This window comes from Oncorhynchus nerka, linkage group LG3 (assembly GCF_034236695.1).
Source record: "Oncorhynchus nerka isolate Pitt River linkage group LG3, Oner_Uvic_2.0, whole genome shotgun sequence".
Lineage (NCBI taxonomy): Eukaryota > Metazoa > Chordata > Actinopteri > Salmoniformes > Salmonidae > Oncorhynchus > Oncorhynchus nerka.
This window is the reverse complement of record NC_088398.1, coordinates 65,435,319-65,452,509: the sequence shown is the minus strand read 5'-3', so window position 1 is coordinate 65,452,509 and position 17,191 is coordinate 65,435,319. Positions and strand designations below refer to the sequence as shown.

General features: G+C 41.4%; 1 protein-coding gene across 3 annotated transcripts; it reads left to right on the top strand.

The window, feature by feature from the left end:
* Window positions 1-2,593: 2,593 nt before the first annotated feature.
* On the top strand, window positions 2,594-16,871 carry LOC115115206 (lysophosphatidic acid phosphatase type 6-like). 3 transcript variants are annotated; one of them, XM_029643702.2, is made up of 11 exons: window positions 2,594-2,884; window positions 3,318-3,541; window positions 3,994-4,122; window positions 8,818-8,948; window positions 9,613-9,692; window positions 9,796-9,883; window positions 10,018-10,150; window positions 10,690-10,790; window positions 10,975-11,067; window positions 13,681-13,846; window positions 15,223-16,871. In XM_029643702.2, exons 2-11 carry the CDS (start codon window positions 3,323-3,325, stop codon window positions 15,355-15,357), a joined length of 1,275 nt encoding a protein of 424 aa, XP_029499562.1. In that variant the 5' UTR covers window positions 2,594-2,884; window positions 3,318-3,322; the 3' UTR covers window positions 15,358-16,871. The 3 variants fall into 3 exon arrangements, with proteins under 3 accessions (XP_029499562.1, XP_029499560.1, XP_029499561.1); XM_029643700.2 differs by having other exon boundaries at window positions 3,313-3,541; XM_029643701.2 differs by lacking the exon at window positions 2,594-2,884 and adding an exon at window positions 2,926-3,190 and having other exon boundaries at window positions 3,313-3,541.
* Window positions 16,872-17,191: the final 320 nt, after the last annotated feature.

Sequence of the window (17,191 nt, the reverse complement as noted above, 5' to 3'; positions counted from 1 at the left end):
ACAATCACCCACAAACACACAGTGACACCCAGGCTACCTAAATATGGTTCCCAATCAGAGACAACGAGAATCACCTGACTCTGATTGAGAACCGCCTCAGGCAGCCAAGCCTATGCTATACACCCCTACTCAGCCACAATCCCAATGCCTACTAAAAACCCCAATATGACAACACAATAAACCCATGTCACACCCTGGCCTGACCAAATAACTAAAGAAAACACAAAATATTAAGACCAAGGCGTGACACTGACAGAGTTCCCATTCATTGTTTCATGAGATATGATTGCAAAAGTGATTTTTATTTAAATTAAACTGCAGAAATTAGGCTCTTTCAGAGCAGGGCAGAGAAAAGGAAAAATAAATCATATTTAATTTTAACAGTTAAATTACCTTAGTTAACACATTTCTTTAGTAAAAAGACAGGTGCTTCTGATAATACTGCCATCGTCATTGAGGAGGAGGACATGTATGTGTAGCCATGTATCTGATGATGTCTGGACAAAAATAGTATGGCAGACTGGCCCCTGCCTTTGGCCTCAATCCCTAACTCCATCCCTGGCCGTCCGGGTGGTTTTATGCATTCTGTCATGTCCTTCTTCAATTAGGATCCCCTGGGAAACACAAAATAAAACCATGGTTCCCACCCTATATCTAACCTGTCTACTGTAGGTCTACATGCAATCTTAAAGGCTCAACTTGAAGAGGCAGTACAGCATTTACTACGATGCAGCCTCTGCAGGGCTTTCATACTTCAGGGCTTTCATACTTCAGGGCATTCATACTTCAGGGCTTTCATACTTCAGGGCATTCATGCTTCTTGCACCTAGCGAAGCAGAGCAGAGCTATTGTGAAAGAAGTTGTCAAGGAAGTGTGTTTGTGTTTATACAGGATGTACCGCCCCCCCCCCACACCTACCGTCAACCAATCATGTCAATGCGGAGCTATACGTAGCCCTCCGTATTGTTAGAAAATTTGAGAGGCGCACAGAGATGCGGTACAGAGCTGATTTGGGCTCTGGAGCCTCCGCAATTGCGTCACACCATTCATATGAAGCCTCCGACCACATTTTCATATCAAGCATAAATTGGCTTTTACTCGTTCCTTCAAATAGCCTTTATTCACACTACTCATGGCCTTACATATAATGAATTGGCTACCATGATCATCAATGGATATTCATTTTTAGCCATATTGCCTGTCTGACCATATAGTGATGACTATCAGCTTCATCATTAGAAGATGTGAATACATCTTAACATCCAACTTGTATCTACTTTAAAACAACCTTGTAAAACAACACAACACAACACTGTCGGATCTAGAAGCATAAGCATTTCGCTACACTCGCAGTAACTGATAACCATGTGTATGTGACCAATAAAATGTGATTTTAAGTATATAGTTTGTTTCTAGGTGTGGCACCGTGTAGCTCATTCAGGTAAAGCACTACTTTCTTGGAACATGGTTTTTATTTACATCATTGTGTGTTTTAAAGGGGAAGGACTACATTTTTATAATTAGCCTTGAGCATCAGCCATTTAGTAGTTAACTTGCTGTATTTAATATTATAGCTCTGTGTGGCTTCACTGTGTGCTGTGCTTTGATGTGCCTCTTCAATAGAACCTAATTTGAGTGCTGGAGATTTACGCGTGCTGTGACATATTCACGTAACTTCTGTGGATTATCTGCTATTACCTGCACTTTTAAGAACGCTCTACTTAGTATCTGTTTAGCTCCAGTACTCAAGAATTTGAGAACAAATGCTTTTCATCGTAACCTGAGTTTTACCAACAAACGAATAACATGGTAATAACTAATAAACAAATTATTTGTATTTTTGTCTTGATCCACCACTACCCCAGAGAGCTCCGGGACTGGCTGTCCTCTTAAGACTATTTTTGTTAGACAGCAGAGGCAAATCGAGTTATGAATTAATGGTCGCTTTTACCACTAGTGTGTTAATCATCCTACCGTGTTCCTACCGTGTTTATCATGCCTGTGCTATCTTCCAGCTGAATGTAATTTATATAACATTATTTCTTGCCCTGCTGCCCAACTCTAATAAATATTGGCACTTTGGTAAACACTGTTTGAAATTTATTTGACAGACCTGTCTTCAACCTGTCCCGAGGACCTCCACTCGTGTGTAAAAAAGCACAGATAGAACAACGAGACAGATATTTCACTGGATGTATTGTGAAGCATCTGCTTGGCGTTTCCATTCACTACCAAATATGGTATTGAGAGGAAGCCCAATTGCGGGCAGTGGGAGAAGATTTTGGCCGAAATTCTGCAAATTTTCACATCGATGAAACATTTGACGTCAATACAGTTTTCTGTTCCCAAAACTTACATCTGTTACCAACAGAGTGGACTAAAATGTGTAGACTTTTACCTTTGCAAAAATCGCGTTGTTTAAAGAGCACAAAGGCTAATTGAGTCACGCGCGCTTCACAGACTAGGCGTTCTCTCACGGAAATATGCAGATATTGCTAGAGCGCGCCAATAGGATCTCGTTAGCTCGTGCTTGGCTCTGCCCCTTCTTGTATGTTCTGCCCACCATGGCTCATTTGTTCCCATAGGAAACGAAAGAATGTTGTATATCTTGGTTTACTAATAAAATTATTTTAAAAACTGGCCTAAAACAGTTTAAGGGGGGAAGAGGGAAATGACGTTTGTGGGCAGCTTTTTCGGGAAGAGTAGTTTACCGCTACCATTGATTCGCTTTGAAAGCATGGATCATACCAGAAAGGACTACATATTCCAAAAAACCTTTTATCCTTAACCGGTGCAGTGTTTTCAAAATAGCCTGAGTTAGTCCATAGGGGATTTTTATCTGAAAAATTTGTTGGCTAGTTAACTGTTCCAGTGCTTATTAAACGTAAGTACATTTGAGTTCAAAGCCGTGTGCCATTCAAGTAGCTTGAGATGTAACGTTAGCTAACCCCTAATCGATATAATGACTTATTTCTTACGTTTGACATTAACTAGCTTATGAGTTGACATTTGTTGATAGCTAGCTAACCTTCAGTCTGCAGCAACTGCTCGATCTTGACGGCTAGCTAGCTAAGAGTCATTAGCTCAGTGGCAGCCAACTTGTTCGTAGCTCCTGCTTCAAAACTTGCTGCCATCGCCACCAAAATATCAAGTGCCAGGTTCAACCATACTGCAGTTGTATAACTACCCGGTAATAAACTCTGGAGTCGCTGACATTACAATGTATGAAGATCATGAACTGGTTCGTTGTAAATTATTGACTGCTAGCTAAATATGTTTTCAATGTTGTACTTGTGCGGTCTGTCTCGGCAGCACAGTAATCATGAGGATGAGGAAGCTCTGGACCAAAGCAGGTGTTCTGGGCTCGGTATCCATGGCGTTTGGATCCATGTTCTGGTCTCAGAAGAAGACGGAAACGACTCAGACGGGTTCGACCACCGCATGCACGGAACCACCTTCTCCTTATGAGCTCAAACTCGTGCAAGTCCTGTTCCGCCACGGAGCCCGAACTCCGCTGAAGTCTATACCGGATGTCATGGAGGTGAGGGACCATTTGTGTCAAATATGGTGAATAAATAATACATTAAGATGTCCCACTCATGCCTTTTACCGTTGAAAACAATATGAGTTCCGGTCTGCTTAACGGGGTGGCTCTCCCATAGGCACCAATGCATTAGCAGCTGGGTGTGAATGATCTACTTAATGTATTCACTTAATTCATTAACCAGAACAAATGAGGGAGTGGGATGTCTTGTTTCCTTTTCCATCTCTGCCTGTGTTCTGCCCCTGAACAAGGCAGTTAACCCACTGTTCTTAGGCCGTCATTGAAAATAAGAATTTGTTCTTAACTGACTTGCCTACTTAAATAAAGGTTTAAAAAATAATATATATATATATTTTTAAACGTTTAGCCTCATTGACAAGACAATGCATGCTGAAGGTATGGTCACCAGTATCTGAAAAGCTAAAATACTTCCTTGTCCTGTCTCTCAGGCCCAGTGGGTGCCTAACCTCCTGGAACCCCCAGCACACACACATATCAACTATGTGGTGACAGACCTGGAAGGAGGTCCACGGCCCTCCTCACCGGTGGAGGACAGCTACCGGGCCAACATACTGAGTGTGAGTGTGTGTGTGTGTGAGCAGAGGAAGTTGTACCTAGAGAGATAGGGTCAGGGCGAGGAGTAGGCGCTTTGATAAGTATGGTTAGGGCTGTTACGGTGACCGTATTTCTGCCACACCGGCTGTCACGAGTCATGAAGGCAGTCAAATTCCACGGGACTGTTTAGTCACAGTAATTAGGCTTCTCCAAGCTCTGATGCTGCTGATGGTCATTAGTAGTCTTGCTAACTGTCTGGTGCTCAGCACGCTATTGTTCTTCTAATCACTCTGACATCAATGCAAATGTAATTGAAAATCTTATCAAACACTTCATGAGAGCTCATGTTGCGCAACATTTCTACAGGCTATGCAATTGCGTGAGAATGTGATGGCCTCTATTTAAAAAGAGGCATATCCCATCAGTTTCTATAGGCTAGACCTACTACATTTATTTCTCAACTTTCCTAATATTAAGCACATTTCTTTCCTTTACAACAGGAGTATAGCCTAACTGGCTGGCATGAAAATGAACCGCAGGAAAAGCGTCCTCCATTCGCTTTTTAAGTGCATAAATAAGTGCATATTTTTCCCCCTGCCCCAGTATCCAGACAGATGCATGATAATGGTCCATTCTAAATCAAAACAAATGTCACACATATATTATTTAGTATATGTAAAGACAATATTAAATCAAGAACAGTCTGATAGTCTAATATTTTCACCTATCACTTGGGAATTACAGTACCAGTCAAAAGTTTGGACTCACCTACTTATTCCAGGGTTTTTCTTTATTTTTACTACTTTCTACATTGTAGAAAAATAGTGAAGACCATCAATACTATGAAATAGCACATATGGAATCATGTAGTAACCAAAAGTGTTAAACAAATCAAAATATATTTTATGTTTGAGATTCTTCAAAGTAGCCAACCTTTGCCTTGATGACAGCTTTGCACACTCTTTGCATTCTCTCAACCAGCTTCATGAGGTAGTAACCTGGAATGCATTTTAATTGACAGGTGTGCCTTGTCAAAAGTTATTTTGTGAAATGTCTTTCCTTCTTAATGCGTTTGAGCCAATCAGTTGTGTTGTGACAAGGTAGGGCTGGTATATATAGTGTATTATTGATTGGATGTTTGTTTATTCCATGTGTGTTGTTGTATGTGTCGAACTGCTTTGCTTTATCTTGGCCAGGTCGCAGTTGCAAATGAGAACTTGTTCTCAACTAGTCTACCTGGTTAAATAAAGGTGAAATAAATACAAATAAAAAATACAGAGGCCCTATTTAATAAAAGACCAAGTCCATATTATGGCAAGAACAGCTCAAATAAGCAAAGAGAAACGACAGTCCATCATTAAAGTTTCTTCAAGTGCAGTCGCAAAAACCATCAAGCGCTATGATGAAACTAGCTCTCATGAGGACCTCCACAGGAAAGGAAGAACTAGAGTCACCTCTGCTGCAGAGGAAAATTTCATGAGAGTTACTAGCTTCAGAAATTGCAGCCCAAATAAATGCTTCACAAAATTCGAGTAACAGACACCTCTCAACATCAACTGTTCAGAGGAGACTGTTTGAATCAGGCCTTCATGGTAGAATTGCTGCAAATAAACCACTACTAAAGGACACCAATAATAAAAAGAGACTTGCTTGGGCCAAGAAACTTGAGCAATGGAGATTAGAATGGTGAAAATCTGTCCTTTGGTCTGTTGAGTCCAGATTTGAGATTTTTGATTACAACTGCCGTGTCTTTGTGAGACACAGACTGGTGAACAGATTATCTCTGCATGTGTGGTTCCCACCGTGAAGCATGGAGGAGGAAGTGTGAGGGTGCTTTGCTGGTGACACTGTCAGTGATTTATTTAGAATTTAAGGCACACTTAACCAGCATGGCTACCACAGCATTCTGCAGCGATATGCCACCCCATCTGGTTTGGGGCTTAGGGCTATAATAATTTTTCAACAGGACAATGACTAACACAGCCTGGAGGTGTGTTAAGGGCTATTTGACCAAGAAGGAGAGTGATGTAGTGCTGCATCAGATGACCTGGCCTCCACAGTCACCCGGCCTCAATCCAATTGAGATGGTTTGGGATGAGTTGGACAGCAGAATGAAGGAAAAGCAGCCAACAAGTGCGCAGCATATGTGGGAACGCCTTCAAGAATGTTGGAAAAGCATTCCCCATGAAGCTGGTTGAGAGAATGTCAAGAGTGTGCAAAGCTGTCATCAAGGCAAAGGGTGGTTACTTTGAAAAATCTCAAATATAAAATACATTTCTTTAACACTTTTTTTGTTTTCTACATGATTCCAAATGTGTTATTTCATAGTTTTGATGTCTTATTCTACAATGTAGAAAATAGTAAAAATAACGAAAACCCCTTGAATGAGTAGGTGTCCAAACTTTTGACTGGTACTGTATATATTATCACTTGTGAATGAAGCATATATAAAATAAGTAAATGCCCAGCTTGTGTGCAGTAAGGCAAGAAACGGTGCATGCCCTTTTTTCGAATCATAGTTGATCACCCCATGTAACGTAGCCAATAGGCCTATATGTTTTGATACGATTTGTATCACAACTAACGTGGCCAAATGGCTTCTTAAAATTAAGCACATTAATCCACTTTACAACGGCTGTAGAGCCTAATTGGCATGCATATGCAGCGCGTGAGTTTCAAGTTTTGGGAAGATAATTTTCACCATAAAAATGCACCTTTAAAATAAACTTACATGCATAATCGTATTTGCGGTCACTTTTGAAAATGGTGTTTTCCTTTTAATTGATTGCATTTTGGATCATTCGCGCTTATAGCCTACTGCAATGTGCGCATTGATGCTCTTATAATGTAAAGAAATAGCCTAATAGTTTAACAACATTTTAAGCAAAACGTTCTGATCTGTTGCATCAGTCCTCATTGCTTAAAAATGCTAGTGCTTGTATTCATTTGGGATCTATCGCAACCCACAACTGTCCAAGACTATGTTCAAAATATTTATTTCTCGCACAGAATAGAATAGGTCAACCTTTGTACCATGGGGGATGGTAGATTGACATTTTGAGGCATTAACATGCTTGTCAAATTGTGAATGAGAGACTGATAAAGTGTGTACAGCCTGTGCAAATAACAAAGCAGAGCTCATAACTTTCATGCAACTGTTTTCAAATCATCATTAGAGTCACATCATCCAGCCTTAGAATGTATTAATAATCAAAACAAATAGCCCAACATTTGTATCGCAACTAAAGTTGCATAAATAACTAAATTAGGCATATAGGAGGACCTGTTTATTTCCTAACTGCAATACACAGAATAGCTACATGTGCTCACTCCCTCAAATCGTTTGGAGAAAATATCCTTTCTATTTTATTCAGCTATGTTCAATTGTTTTCTTCATAATATAAGAAAATGCCACGGAATTATAAGCAAATCTTGTCAGCTATATGAACTAGTGTAGCCCACAGCCATATGGCATAGCCAGTTCTGGGCACAACATAAGGACAACTTATGTTCTTCTGAAATGGACTACATTTTCTTCATATCATGTTTCTTTAGATCTGTCTTTAAAAAAATGATTTATTGTTTTATTAAATGGATTTATTTTATTATTATTTTTAAATGTAAAAAAATATTTAATTTTTATTTTTTGTGGATCAGCTTAATATTGCGGAAAGAATGTTGCTTCCATCAATGTAATTGTCTGCATCATTTCCAATCCCCCATATAATTTTGGGGTAAATATATACAGTATATCACAAAAGTGAGTACACCCCTCACATCTTTGTAAATATTTGAATATATCTTTTCATGTGACAACACTGAAAATATTACACTTTGCTACAATGTAAAGTAGTGAGTGTACAGCTTGTATAACAGTACATTTGCTGTCCCCTCAAAATAACTCAACACACAGCCATTAATGTCTAAACCGCTGGCAAAAAAAGTGAGTACACACCTAAGTGAAAATGTCCAAATTGGGCCCAAAGTGTCAATATTTTGTGTGGCCACCATCATTTTCCAGCACTGCCTTAACCCTCTTGGGCATAGAGTTCACCAGAGCTTCACAGGTTGCCACTGGAGTCCTCTTTCACTCCTCCATGACGACATCACGGAGCTGGTGGATGTTAGAGACCTTGCACTCCTCCACCTTCCGTTTGAGGATGCCCCACAGATGCTCAATAGGGTTTATGACTGGAGACATGCTTGGCCAGTCCATCACCTTTACCCTCAGCTTCTTTAGCAAGGCAGTGGTCGTTATACTTGCCTTTAGTGAGAGGTCTAATGCTTTAATATTTAATCATTTCTGCCCTCCGAATTCATATTCATTATATAAATAGGCCCTTTTAATTTTATCTGGCTTGCCGTTCCAAATAAAATTGAATAATTTTTGTTCATATAATTTAAAAAAACAGGTCACTAGGTGTAGGCAAAACCATAAGCAAATAGGTAAACTGTGATTAAACTAAAGAGTTAATCAGGGTGATTTTTCCACAAATAGACCGGTATTTTCCTTTCCATGGTAGCAAGATCTTGTGTATTTTTGCTAACTTTCTATAAAAATTATTGGCATGAGATCATGTCTTTCTTTTGTGATTTGTATACCGAGTATGTCCACTGCTCCGTCAGACCAAATGGATTTATTAGACTTGTTCCAGGTCCGTGAGAGCCAGAAATCTTGCTTGTTTGTAACCTTTGACCCCTGTCCTTTTCCCCTGAAGGGGGGTACGTACCCAGGTCAGTTGACCACGGTGGGCATGCAACAGCTGTATGAGCTGGGAGAGAGGCTGAGGAAGAGGTACATCAAGGACACAGCCTTCCTCAACCCCACCTTCAGCCCTACAGAGGTCTAGTAAGTACTGCAGCCTTCCTCAACCCACACCTTCAGCCCTACAGAGGTCTAGTAAGTACTGCAGCCTTCCTCAACCCCCACCTTCAGCCCTACAGAGGTCTAGTAAGTACTGCAGCCTTCCTCAACCCCCACCTTCAGCCCTACAGAGGTCTAGTAAGTACCACAACCTTCCTCAACCCCCACCTTCAGCCCTACAGAGGTCTAGGAAGTACCATAGCCTTTCTCAACCCCCACCTTCAGCCCTACAGAGGTCTGATATGTACCACAGCCACATGTGCTCTTGTCAATAGCCTGGTAGTCACGTTCTGTAGCCAACTCAGATCCGCATCTAGGTAACATGAAGGTAACTTAAGTAACATCAGCCTAGCTAACATATAGGTCACCTAGGTAACGAGAATGGCTTACTCAGAAAAACTTCCAAATGGACTAATTCGAGGTAAAAAGGAGTTGGAGCACTCAACAAAACAAGACAGAGATTGATTTTGTCATTGTTGTTGAGCACCCCTCCTTTCCTTTTTTGCTGAAGCGTAAAGGCCCACCTGAGCTGTCACCTAGGTAACATCAGGCTAGGTAACATAAAGGTTGAAGACATAATACCACAGTACATGTACAAGACATTGATATATTCTTCTAATATATATGCCGTTTCGTCTCTCTCTCCCAGTGTGCGTTCCACTAACATTGTAAGGACCATAGAGTCTGCCAAGTGCCTGGTGGCAGGGCTGTTCCAGCAAAGCCAGAGTGGTAGGTGTCACTGTATGTTTGTTTGTTTATGTGAGTATGAGGCGTGTGTGTCAAAGACCAGTATTTCCGATCTCCTAATGTTGCTCCCCCTCTTCTTCTGAAGACATGGTTTCCATTCTGACGACTGAGGCAGAGTCAGAGATCCTGTACCCTAACTACCACGGGTGCAGATTGCTCAAACACCTCAGCGGGTTAGTGAGTGACTGGCTGGGTCCCTTTCCTATACATTTTTGTGTTTGGCTGGATCTCTCACTCTTTAATGTTTGTGATTGGTTGTTTCTGTCTTGTTGATTTTTGTGATTGGCTGTGTCTGTGTGTGCTGTAGTCATCGCTGGGCGGAGTCGTCCACTCTGCCAGACATCGCTGCGGACTTGAGGAGCATCCAGAGTGCTCTGGGCATCGCTGCCCACCAACGGGTTGACTTCATCCTCATCAGGGATGACATGGTGGCCAGAGAGGTGACACAATGCAACAAATATATATATTCTTAATTTCAAACCTTTTCTTGACAAAATGTATTATGAGATCCAAAGGTATAAATAGTGATACTGTCATTGTCACGACTTCCGCCAAAGTCGGTTCCTCTCCTTGTTCGGGCGGCGCCCGGTGTCGCCGGTCTTCTAGCCATCATCGATCCATTTTTTCATTTTCCATTTGTTTTGTCGTGTCTTCTCACACACCTGGTCTCAGTATCCCTCATTACATGTTGTGTATTTAACCCTCTTCCCCCCATGTCTTTGTACAGAATTGTTTATTGTAAGTGCATGTGCACATTTTCTCTGGTGCGCGATGGGTTTTGTACCCATTTGTTTATTGTTCTGGTTTCCAGGGGTTTTATGAATATAACTGCTCTGTTGAATACCCAGTTTTGCTCTCCTGCGCCTTACTTCCCTTCCCTTTTGCTAGTTACAGCAAAATGACTTAGTCATTTTGTTTGCATTGCATGGAGATGTTAACATGACAAAGTGTTTGTGTGTGTGTGTGTGTGTTATATCAGACACACGGACTGCCCTGCCCACCAATCCTGGACTCCTGGAGGACCACAGTGGAGCAGAGAGCTGTGGAGATGATCTGTCACATCTACGAACCCAGCAAGAGGTCAGGGGTCAAAGGGTAGTGGGATGTAAATACAGATGGGCCTGTGTAGAGGGCCGGGTAGTAGAACAGAGACAATATAGTTTCATGAGCATAAGCTGCTTTCTTATTCCACATTCAGAAATAAATTCCCCCAAGACAGTTGTTGTTTCCTTCATCTTGTCTGAGGTTTGCTTGTTGTGATCAGGGAGAACCTGCAGCTGTGTGTGGGTCCCCTCTTCCACACCCTGATGGGCAACATTGAAGACCATCTACAGGGCACAACCTCAGAGTCCAACAGGTGAGTTAGTTTTACTTTTGATTGCATTAATTTTGAATGGGGCTGTGAACCGGAGCTGCCTCCCGGCCGTGAACCGGGTGCCCCGCTCTGGCCAACGACGAAGTGACCTAGATTTTGCATGTGGATTAATCAACAACAAAAAATAATAATAATCAAATGTAATTATATAGTCCTTCTTACATCAGCTGATATCTCAAAGTGCTGTACAGAAACCCAGCCTAAAACCCCAAACAGCAAGCAATGCAAGTGTAGAAGCACGGTGGCTAGGAAAAACTCCCTAGAAAGGCCAAAACCTAGAAAGAAAACCTAGAGAGGAACCAGGCTATGAGGGGTGGCCAGTCCTCTTCTGGCTGTGCCGGGTGGAGATTATAACAGAACATGGCCAAGATATTAAAATGTTCATAAATGACCAGCATGGTCAAACAATAATAGTCACAGTAGTTGTCGAGAGTGCAACAAGTCAGCACCTCAGGAGTAAATGTCAGTTGGCTTTTCTTTGCCGATCATTGTATCTCTACCGCTCCTGCAGTATCTCTACCGCTCCTGCTGTCTCTAGAGAGTTGAAAACAGCAGGTCTGGGACAGGTAGCACATCCAGTGCTACCTGTCCAAGATGAGTAAGATTCAGTGTTTTCACATGCAAAAGTGATTGCTTTTGATTTATCTGCCTTCCCAATGAAAATTATTTTGAAAATTTGAACATATACAGTGGGGCAAAACAGTATTTAGTCAGCCACCAATTGTGCAAGTTCTCCCACTTAAAAAGATGAGAGGCCTGTCATTTTTATCATAGGTACACTTCAACTATGACAGACAAAATGAGGGGGAAAAATCCAGAAAATCACATTGTAGGATTTTTCACGAATTTATTTGCAAATTATGGTGGAAAATAAGTATTTGGTCACCTACAAACAAGCAAGATTTCTGGCTCTCACAGACCTGTAACTTCTTCTTTAAGGGGCTCCTCTGTCCTCCACTCGTTACCTGTATTAGTGGCACCTGTTTGAACTTGTTATCATTATAAAAGACACCTGTCCACAACCTCAAGCAGTCACACTCCAAACTCCACTATGGCCAAGACCAAAGAGCTGTCAAAGGACACCAGAAACAAAATTGTAGACCTGCACCAAGCTGGGAAGACTGAATCTGCAATAGGTAAGCAGCTTGGTTTGAAGAAATCAACTGTGGGAGCAATTATTAGGAAATGGAAGACATACAAGACCACTGATAATCTCCCTCAATCTGGGGATCCACGCATGATCTCACCCCGTGGGGTCAAAATGATCACAAGAACGGTGAGCAAAAATCCCAGAACCACACGGGGGGACCTAGTGAATGACCTGCAGAGATCTGGGACCAAAGTAACAAAGCCTACCATCAGTAACACACTACACCGCCAGGGACTCAAATCCTGCAGTGCCAGACGTGTCCCCCTGCTTAAGCCAGTACATGTCCAGGCCCATCTGAAGTTTGCTAGAGAGCATTTGGATGATCTAGAAGAAGATTGGGAGAATGTCATATGGTCAGATGAAACCAAAATATAACTTTTTGGTAAAAACTCAACTCGTCATGTTTGGAGGACAAAGAATGCTGAGTTGCATCCAAAGAACACCATACCTACTGTGAAGCATGGGGGTGGAAACATCATGCTTTGGGGCTGTTTTTCTGCAAAGGGACCAGGACTGATCCGTGTAAAGGAAAGATGAATGGGGCCATGTATCGTGAGATTTTGAGTGAAAACCTCCTTCCATCAGCAAGGGCATTGAAGATGAAACGTGGCTGGGTCTTTCAGCATGACAATGATCCCAAACACACCGCCCGGGCAACGAAGGAGTGGTTTCGTAAGAAGCATTTCAAGGTCCTGGAGTGGCCTGGCCATTCACTGCTCTAGAGGAGATCTGCATGGAGGAATGGGCCAAAATACCAGCAACAGTGTGTGAAAACCTTGTGAAGACTTACAGAAAACATTTGACCTCTGTCATTGCCAACAAAGGGTATATAAAAAAGTATTGAGAAACTTTTGTTATTGACCAAATACTTATTTTCCACCATAATTTGCAAATAAATTCATAAAAATCCTACAATGTGATTTTCTGGATTTTTTTTTCTCATTTTGTCTGGCATAGTTGAAGTGTACCTATGATGAAAATTACAGGCCTCTCTCATCTTTGTAAGTGGGAGAACTTGCACAATTGGTGGCTGACTAAATACTTTTTTGCCCCACTGTATTTTATGGAAAAGAGATGCATGTTTCTGAACGATGCATCATGCTGCCTTGGTGACAACATGAATGAGTGGTGCAGATTACGGTTTGATTTGAGAAGGGAGTGCCTGCAAGGGATTGATGATTAGTTGACATGTAGAATCAGGTGTGCTTGTCCAGGGCCACAAACAAAATATGTACTGTTTGGGGGGGGGGGGTACTAGAGGACTGCAATATAAAACACAGCCAATAAGAGATTTATTGAGCTGCAGATATCAACCCAACCACTTGATGGTAGCAAATGTAATTTTCTAAATGGCACATTCTTCGTTTTTCGTTCCCTACCCCTACTTGTTTCTGAACATCAGAAGTGTTCTGAGGGCATTTTCACATATGTGTTTTTTCTCTCAGGAAGCTGTTCCTGTACTCTGCCCACGACACCACTCTGATGCCATGTCTCATGGCTCTGGGGGTTTTTGACATGCAATGGCCACCGTACGCCGCTGACATCACCCTGGAGCTGCATCAACACAGGCAAACCAAAGAGGCCTTTGTCAAAGTGTCCTACATTGGCAAGGTATGGTCTAGGGCAGGGTTTCCGTTAGCCGGCAATTTCCGGATTTTGGCCCAAATTAAATAAATGAAAAACCGATCAATTAAACTGTTGCCACCCAGGAAAAATATCCCATTGCAAAATAATGCTTTTTATTCATTGATGGAAATACCAGTTGATGGAAATACATTTGACCATCATGCTTATCGGTCTATAGCACAGGAGGTTGGTGGCACCTTAATTGGGGGGAACGGCTTGTGGTAATGACTGGAGTGGAATCAGTTGAATGGAATCAAACACATGGAAACTATGTTTGATTCCATTCACTCCGTTTCAGACATTATTAGGAGCCTTCCTCCACTGGTCTATAGGTTATCTAGCATCATTTTATGGAATTAAATCGGCCTGTGTGTTAAAACAGTTTTGGTGTATGATTAAAAGATCGCCTCCCATTCACCATTCAAGTGCAGTCAAAAAGGCAGTCAGTGTGTCACCCTCCACTTTACAATGTGAGCTGAAGGCAGTATGCATTTTGAAAACATACTTAATTGTTTGAAACCTGAATGTTTTATTTCATATTATGAGGCCTGTTTTACCTTGCTTCAAAGTAGCCTATATGCTAAATCTGACCATGGAAACGTGTAGGCAATTATTTTTATTAAGACTTCATAGGTGGCACATGAGTTTCAAGTTTGGGGAAGCTTACAATTTATCCTGCCATGTCTACCGTTATGCATGCCAGTTATGATTTTCATATAATCATTTTTGTGGATTAGTTTTATTTTATCAATAACGTTTTTGTTTCTCAAAATCATTGTCATGTGGTTAATCATAATCTGAATTGAAATGATTAAAATCTAAAAGTTAAAAATTAACTAATGCGAGATCACCAGCCTCTGCCGTATTGACACACCGTGACCCATTGGTGGCTAAAGAAATTAGTGCATAGAGCTCATAGCCTATAACTGCCCTTGTTCTTACACACCAAGGATTGGTGATTATTGAGGATGAGATTGTTGGAAAGATTTTTGAAATATATAGCACTTTGTGACATCAGCTGGTGTAAAAAGGGCTTTATAAATGTATAAATACATTTGATTGATACATTTGATTGAAATAGCTTACCTTAAATAACTATAGTTGTATTTGCCCTAATGGGTTATACATCCAATGCTTATGGGTCCGGTACATTTCTCAAATTGCAGGTAAATTTAAATCTTCCCGGTCACATTGTCCAGTGCCATATTTTCCGAACTGAGAACTTGGTCTAGGGCGCAAGTGTGCTAGGGAAGAGGCAAGGCTCATATTTAAACACTTTCGGGACCCTCTTTCTCTCTGAGAAAGTTAGTGATCTCTTTTTGTGTGTGTCTCTTATGTTCTTTGTTTCTTTGTGTCTGTAGGACCAGTTGATTCCAGGCTGTAGTGGAGTCTACTGCCCCCTGCAGGAATTCAAGCAGGCCTTCTCTAACTACTCACTGACCTCTGAACTCTATGAGTCGCTCTGCAACCGCACAGAGGGCATGGCCGACCCCTGAGGCTTCCACACTCTCACTGTTACCAGCTACCCTGTTTACATCCCACCAAACATCCACTCTCCAGCCCTAGCCTAGCATTAGCCTGTGTATTAGAGTATTTAGTATGTTAGGATACCTCATTGTTTAAGCCAGGGGTGGGCAAACGTTTTGGCTTGAGGGCCATATCGGGATTTAGAAATTCGATGAAGGGCCGTACAGATTTGTGGGGGCTTTTTTTATCTATACATTTTTTTGAATCAATTTGCAGGCCAGAAAATAGGTCCATTGTAAATGGGTCCATTATAAATTACCCATTGGGCTCCCTAGTGGCACAGCATCTCAGTGCTAGAGATGTCACTACAGACCCTTGTTCGATTCCAGGCTGAATCACAACTGGCTGCGGTTGGGAGTCCCATAGGGTGGCGCACAATTGGCCCAGCATTGTCTGGGGTAGGCCATCATTGTAAATAAGAATTTGTTCTTAACTGGCTTGCCTAGTTAAATAAATCAAATCAAATAGGTCCATTATAATGTTATATCTAGTTTTAGACATTCAAGTGTGGCCTGGAGTGTTTATGTTAACCTAAATTATCATTCCCCCCCCACATTTATTTTATTATTTTGTATCTCCCGTGGGCTGGATTGAATGGTCATGTGGGCCAGAGTTTGCCTGTCCCTGGTCTAAATGTACAAAAGTAGCGTCACTGTCAAAGTGGATAACTGGCTTTGAAACCACACCCAGGGCAATAGGCATCCTGTGTGGTACTGCTTCAACTGGTTAAGATAGTCAGTCCTGTGTGGCTCAGTTGGTAGAGCATGGTGCTTGTAACACCAGGTTTCTGGGTTCGATTCCCATGGGGAACCAGTACGAAAATGTATGCACACGCTTTGGATAAGAGTGTCTGCTAAATGACTAAGATGAAGAAAGTTTTACTTTACAAAGTAAATCTTAATAATATTGAAATAATCTGGTGATATTATAATGCCTAAAATGTTACCAATTATAATCATAAATGTACTTTCTGCGACAGTACTATGCACAGAGCGATGTGCTTTTATGGCTGTAGATACACTGCATTTACCTGGTTATTACTTTATGCACAGCACTGTAAATGACAGGGCTTATAGATACTGTATATTGACTTTCTGAAATGTTCTGGCTTTGTTTTTTTTGAGAGTGAACCAAAATGCTTCAGAGCAAACTGCAATCTTCTCCTCAGGGGAAAACCAAGCACTTCATGTACATAGTGCTCATTAACCAAGGGTACCAAAATGTATGGTGTGTATGAGAGTGTGTGTTTACCCACTCAGAACCTTTTTAAAAAGGGATTTATTCTGTTTATGATATGTTGTGAGTGAAACAGTAGGTGCCTTCTTTTAGGAATGTGTTGATTATATTGAGTGTATAAATTATATGCATGGACATGTGAGCAAATATACACTACACACTGGAGTGTTTATTGGTTCTAGGTCTCATCATGGGGAGTTGACATGACTTTGGAGTGGTGGTTATAATAAAGAGTTGGTCAAGGCTTTGTCTGTCTCTAATGTGCAACACCAGTGGTTATATGGTCAGTCAGTGGTCGTAAGGATACCTGACCCACAGTTTTCAGTCATGTGTTAGATCATGTATCATGGATGACTGTATGATGTATGACAAACCGGCTCCAAGACAATGGGCGCATTTGAGCAGATCAGTCGGTGAAAATGGTTGATCATCACTTATCAAAGGGGATAACAATTGTCTGACTTGAGCCAACATGTTGACTGCATGAACTTTACAAAAACCATGTGATCAAAGGTCATGACGTTTTGACTGCAGTCGACTACACGCATCTGCAGTTGCTCCAGAGAC

Coding starts and splice junctions, on each gene's coding strand:
- LOC115115206 (XM_029643702.2), top strand. CDS start 3,323: ATGAGGATGAGGAAGCTCTGGACCAAAGCAGGTGTTCTGGGCTCGGTA. Junction 10,151..10,689: donor ATGACATGGTGGCCAGAGAG/GTGACACAATGC, acceptor GTGTTATATCAG/ACACACGGACTGCCCTGCCC. Junction 10,791..10,974: donor ATCTACGAACCCAGCAAGAG/GTCAGGGGTCAA, acceptor TGTTGTGATCAG/GGAGAACCTGCAGCTGTGTG.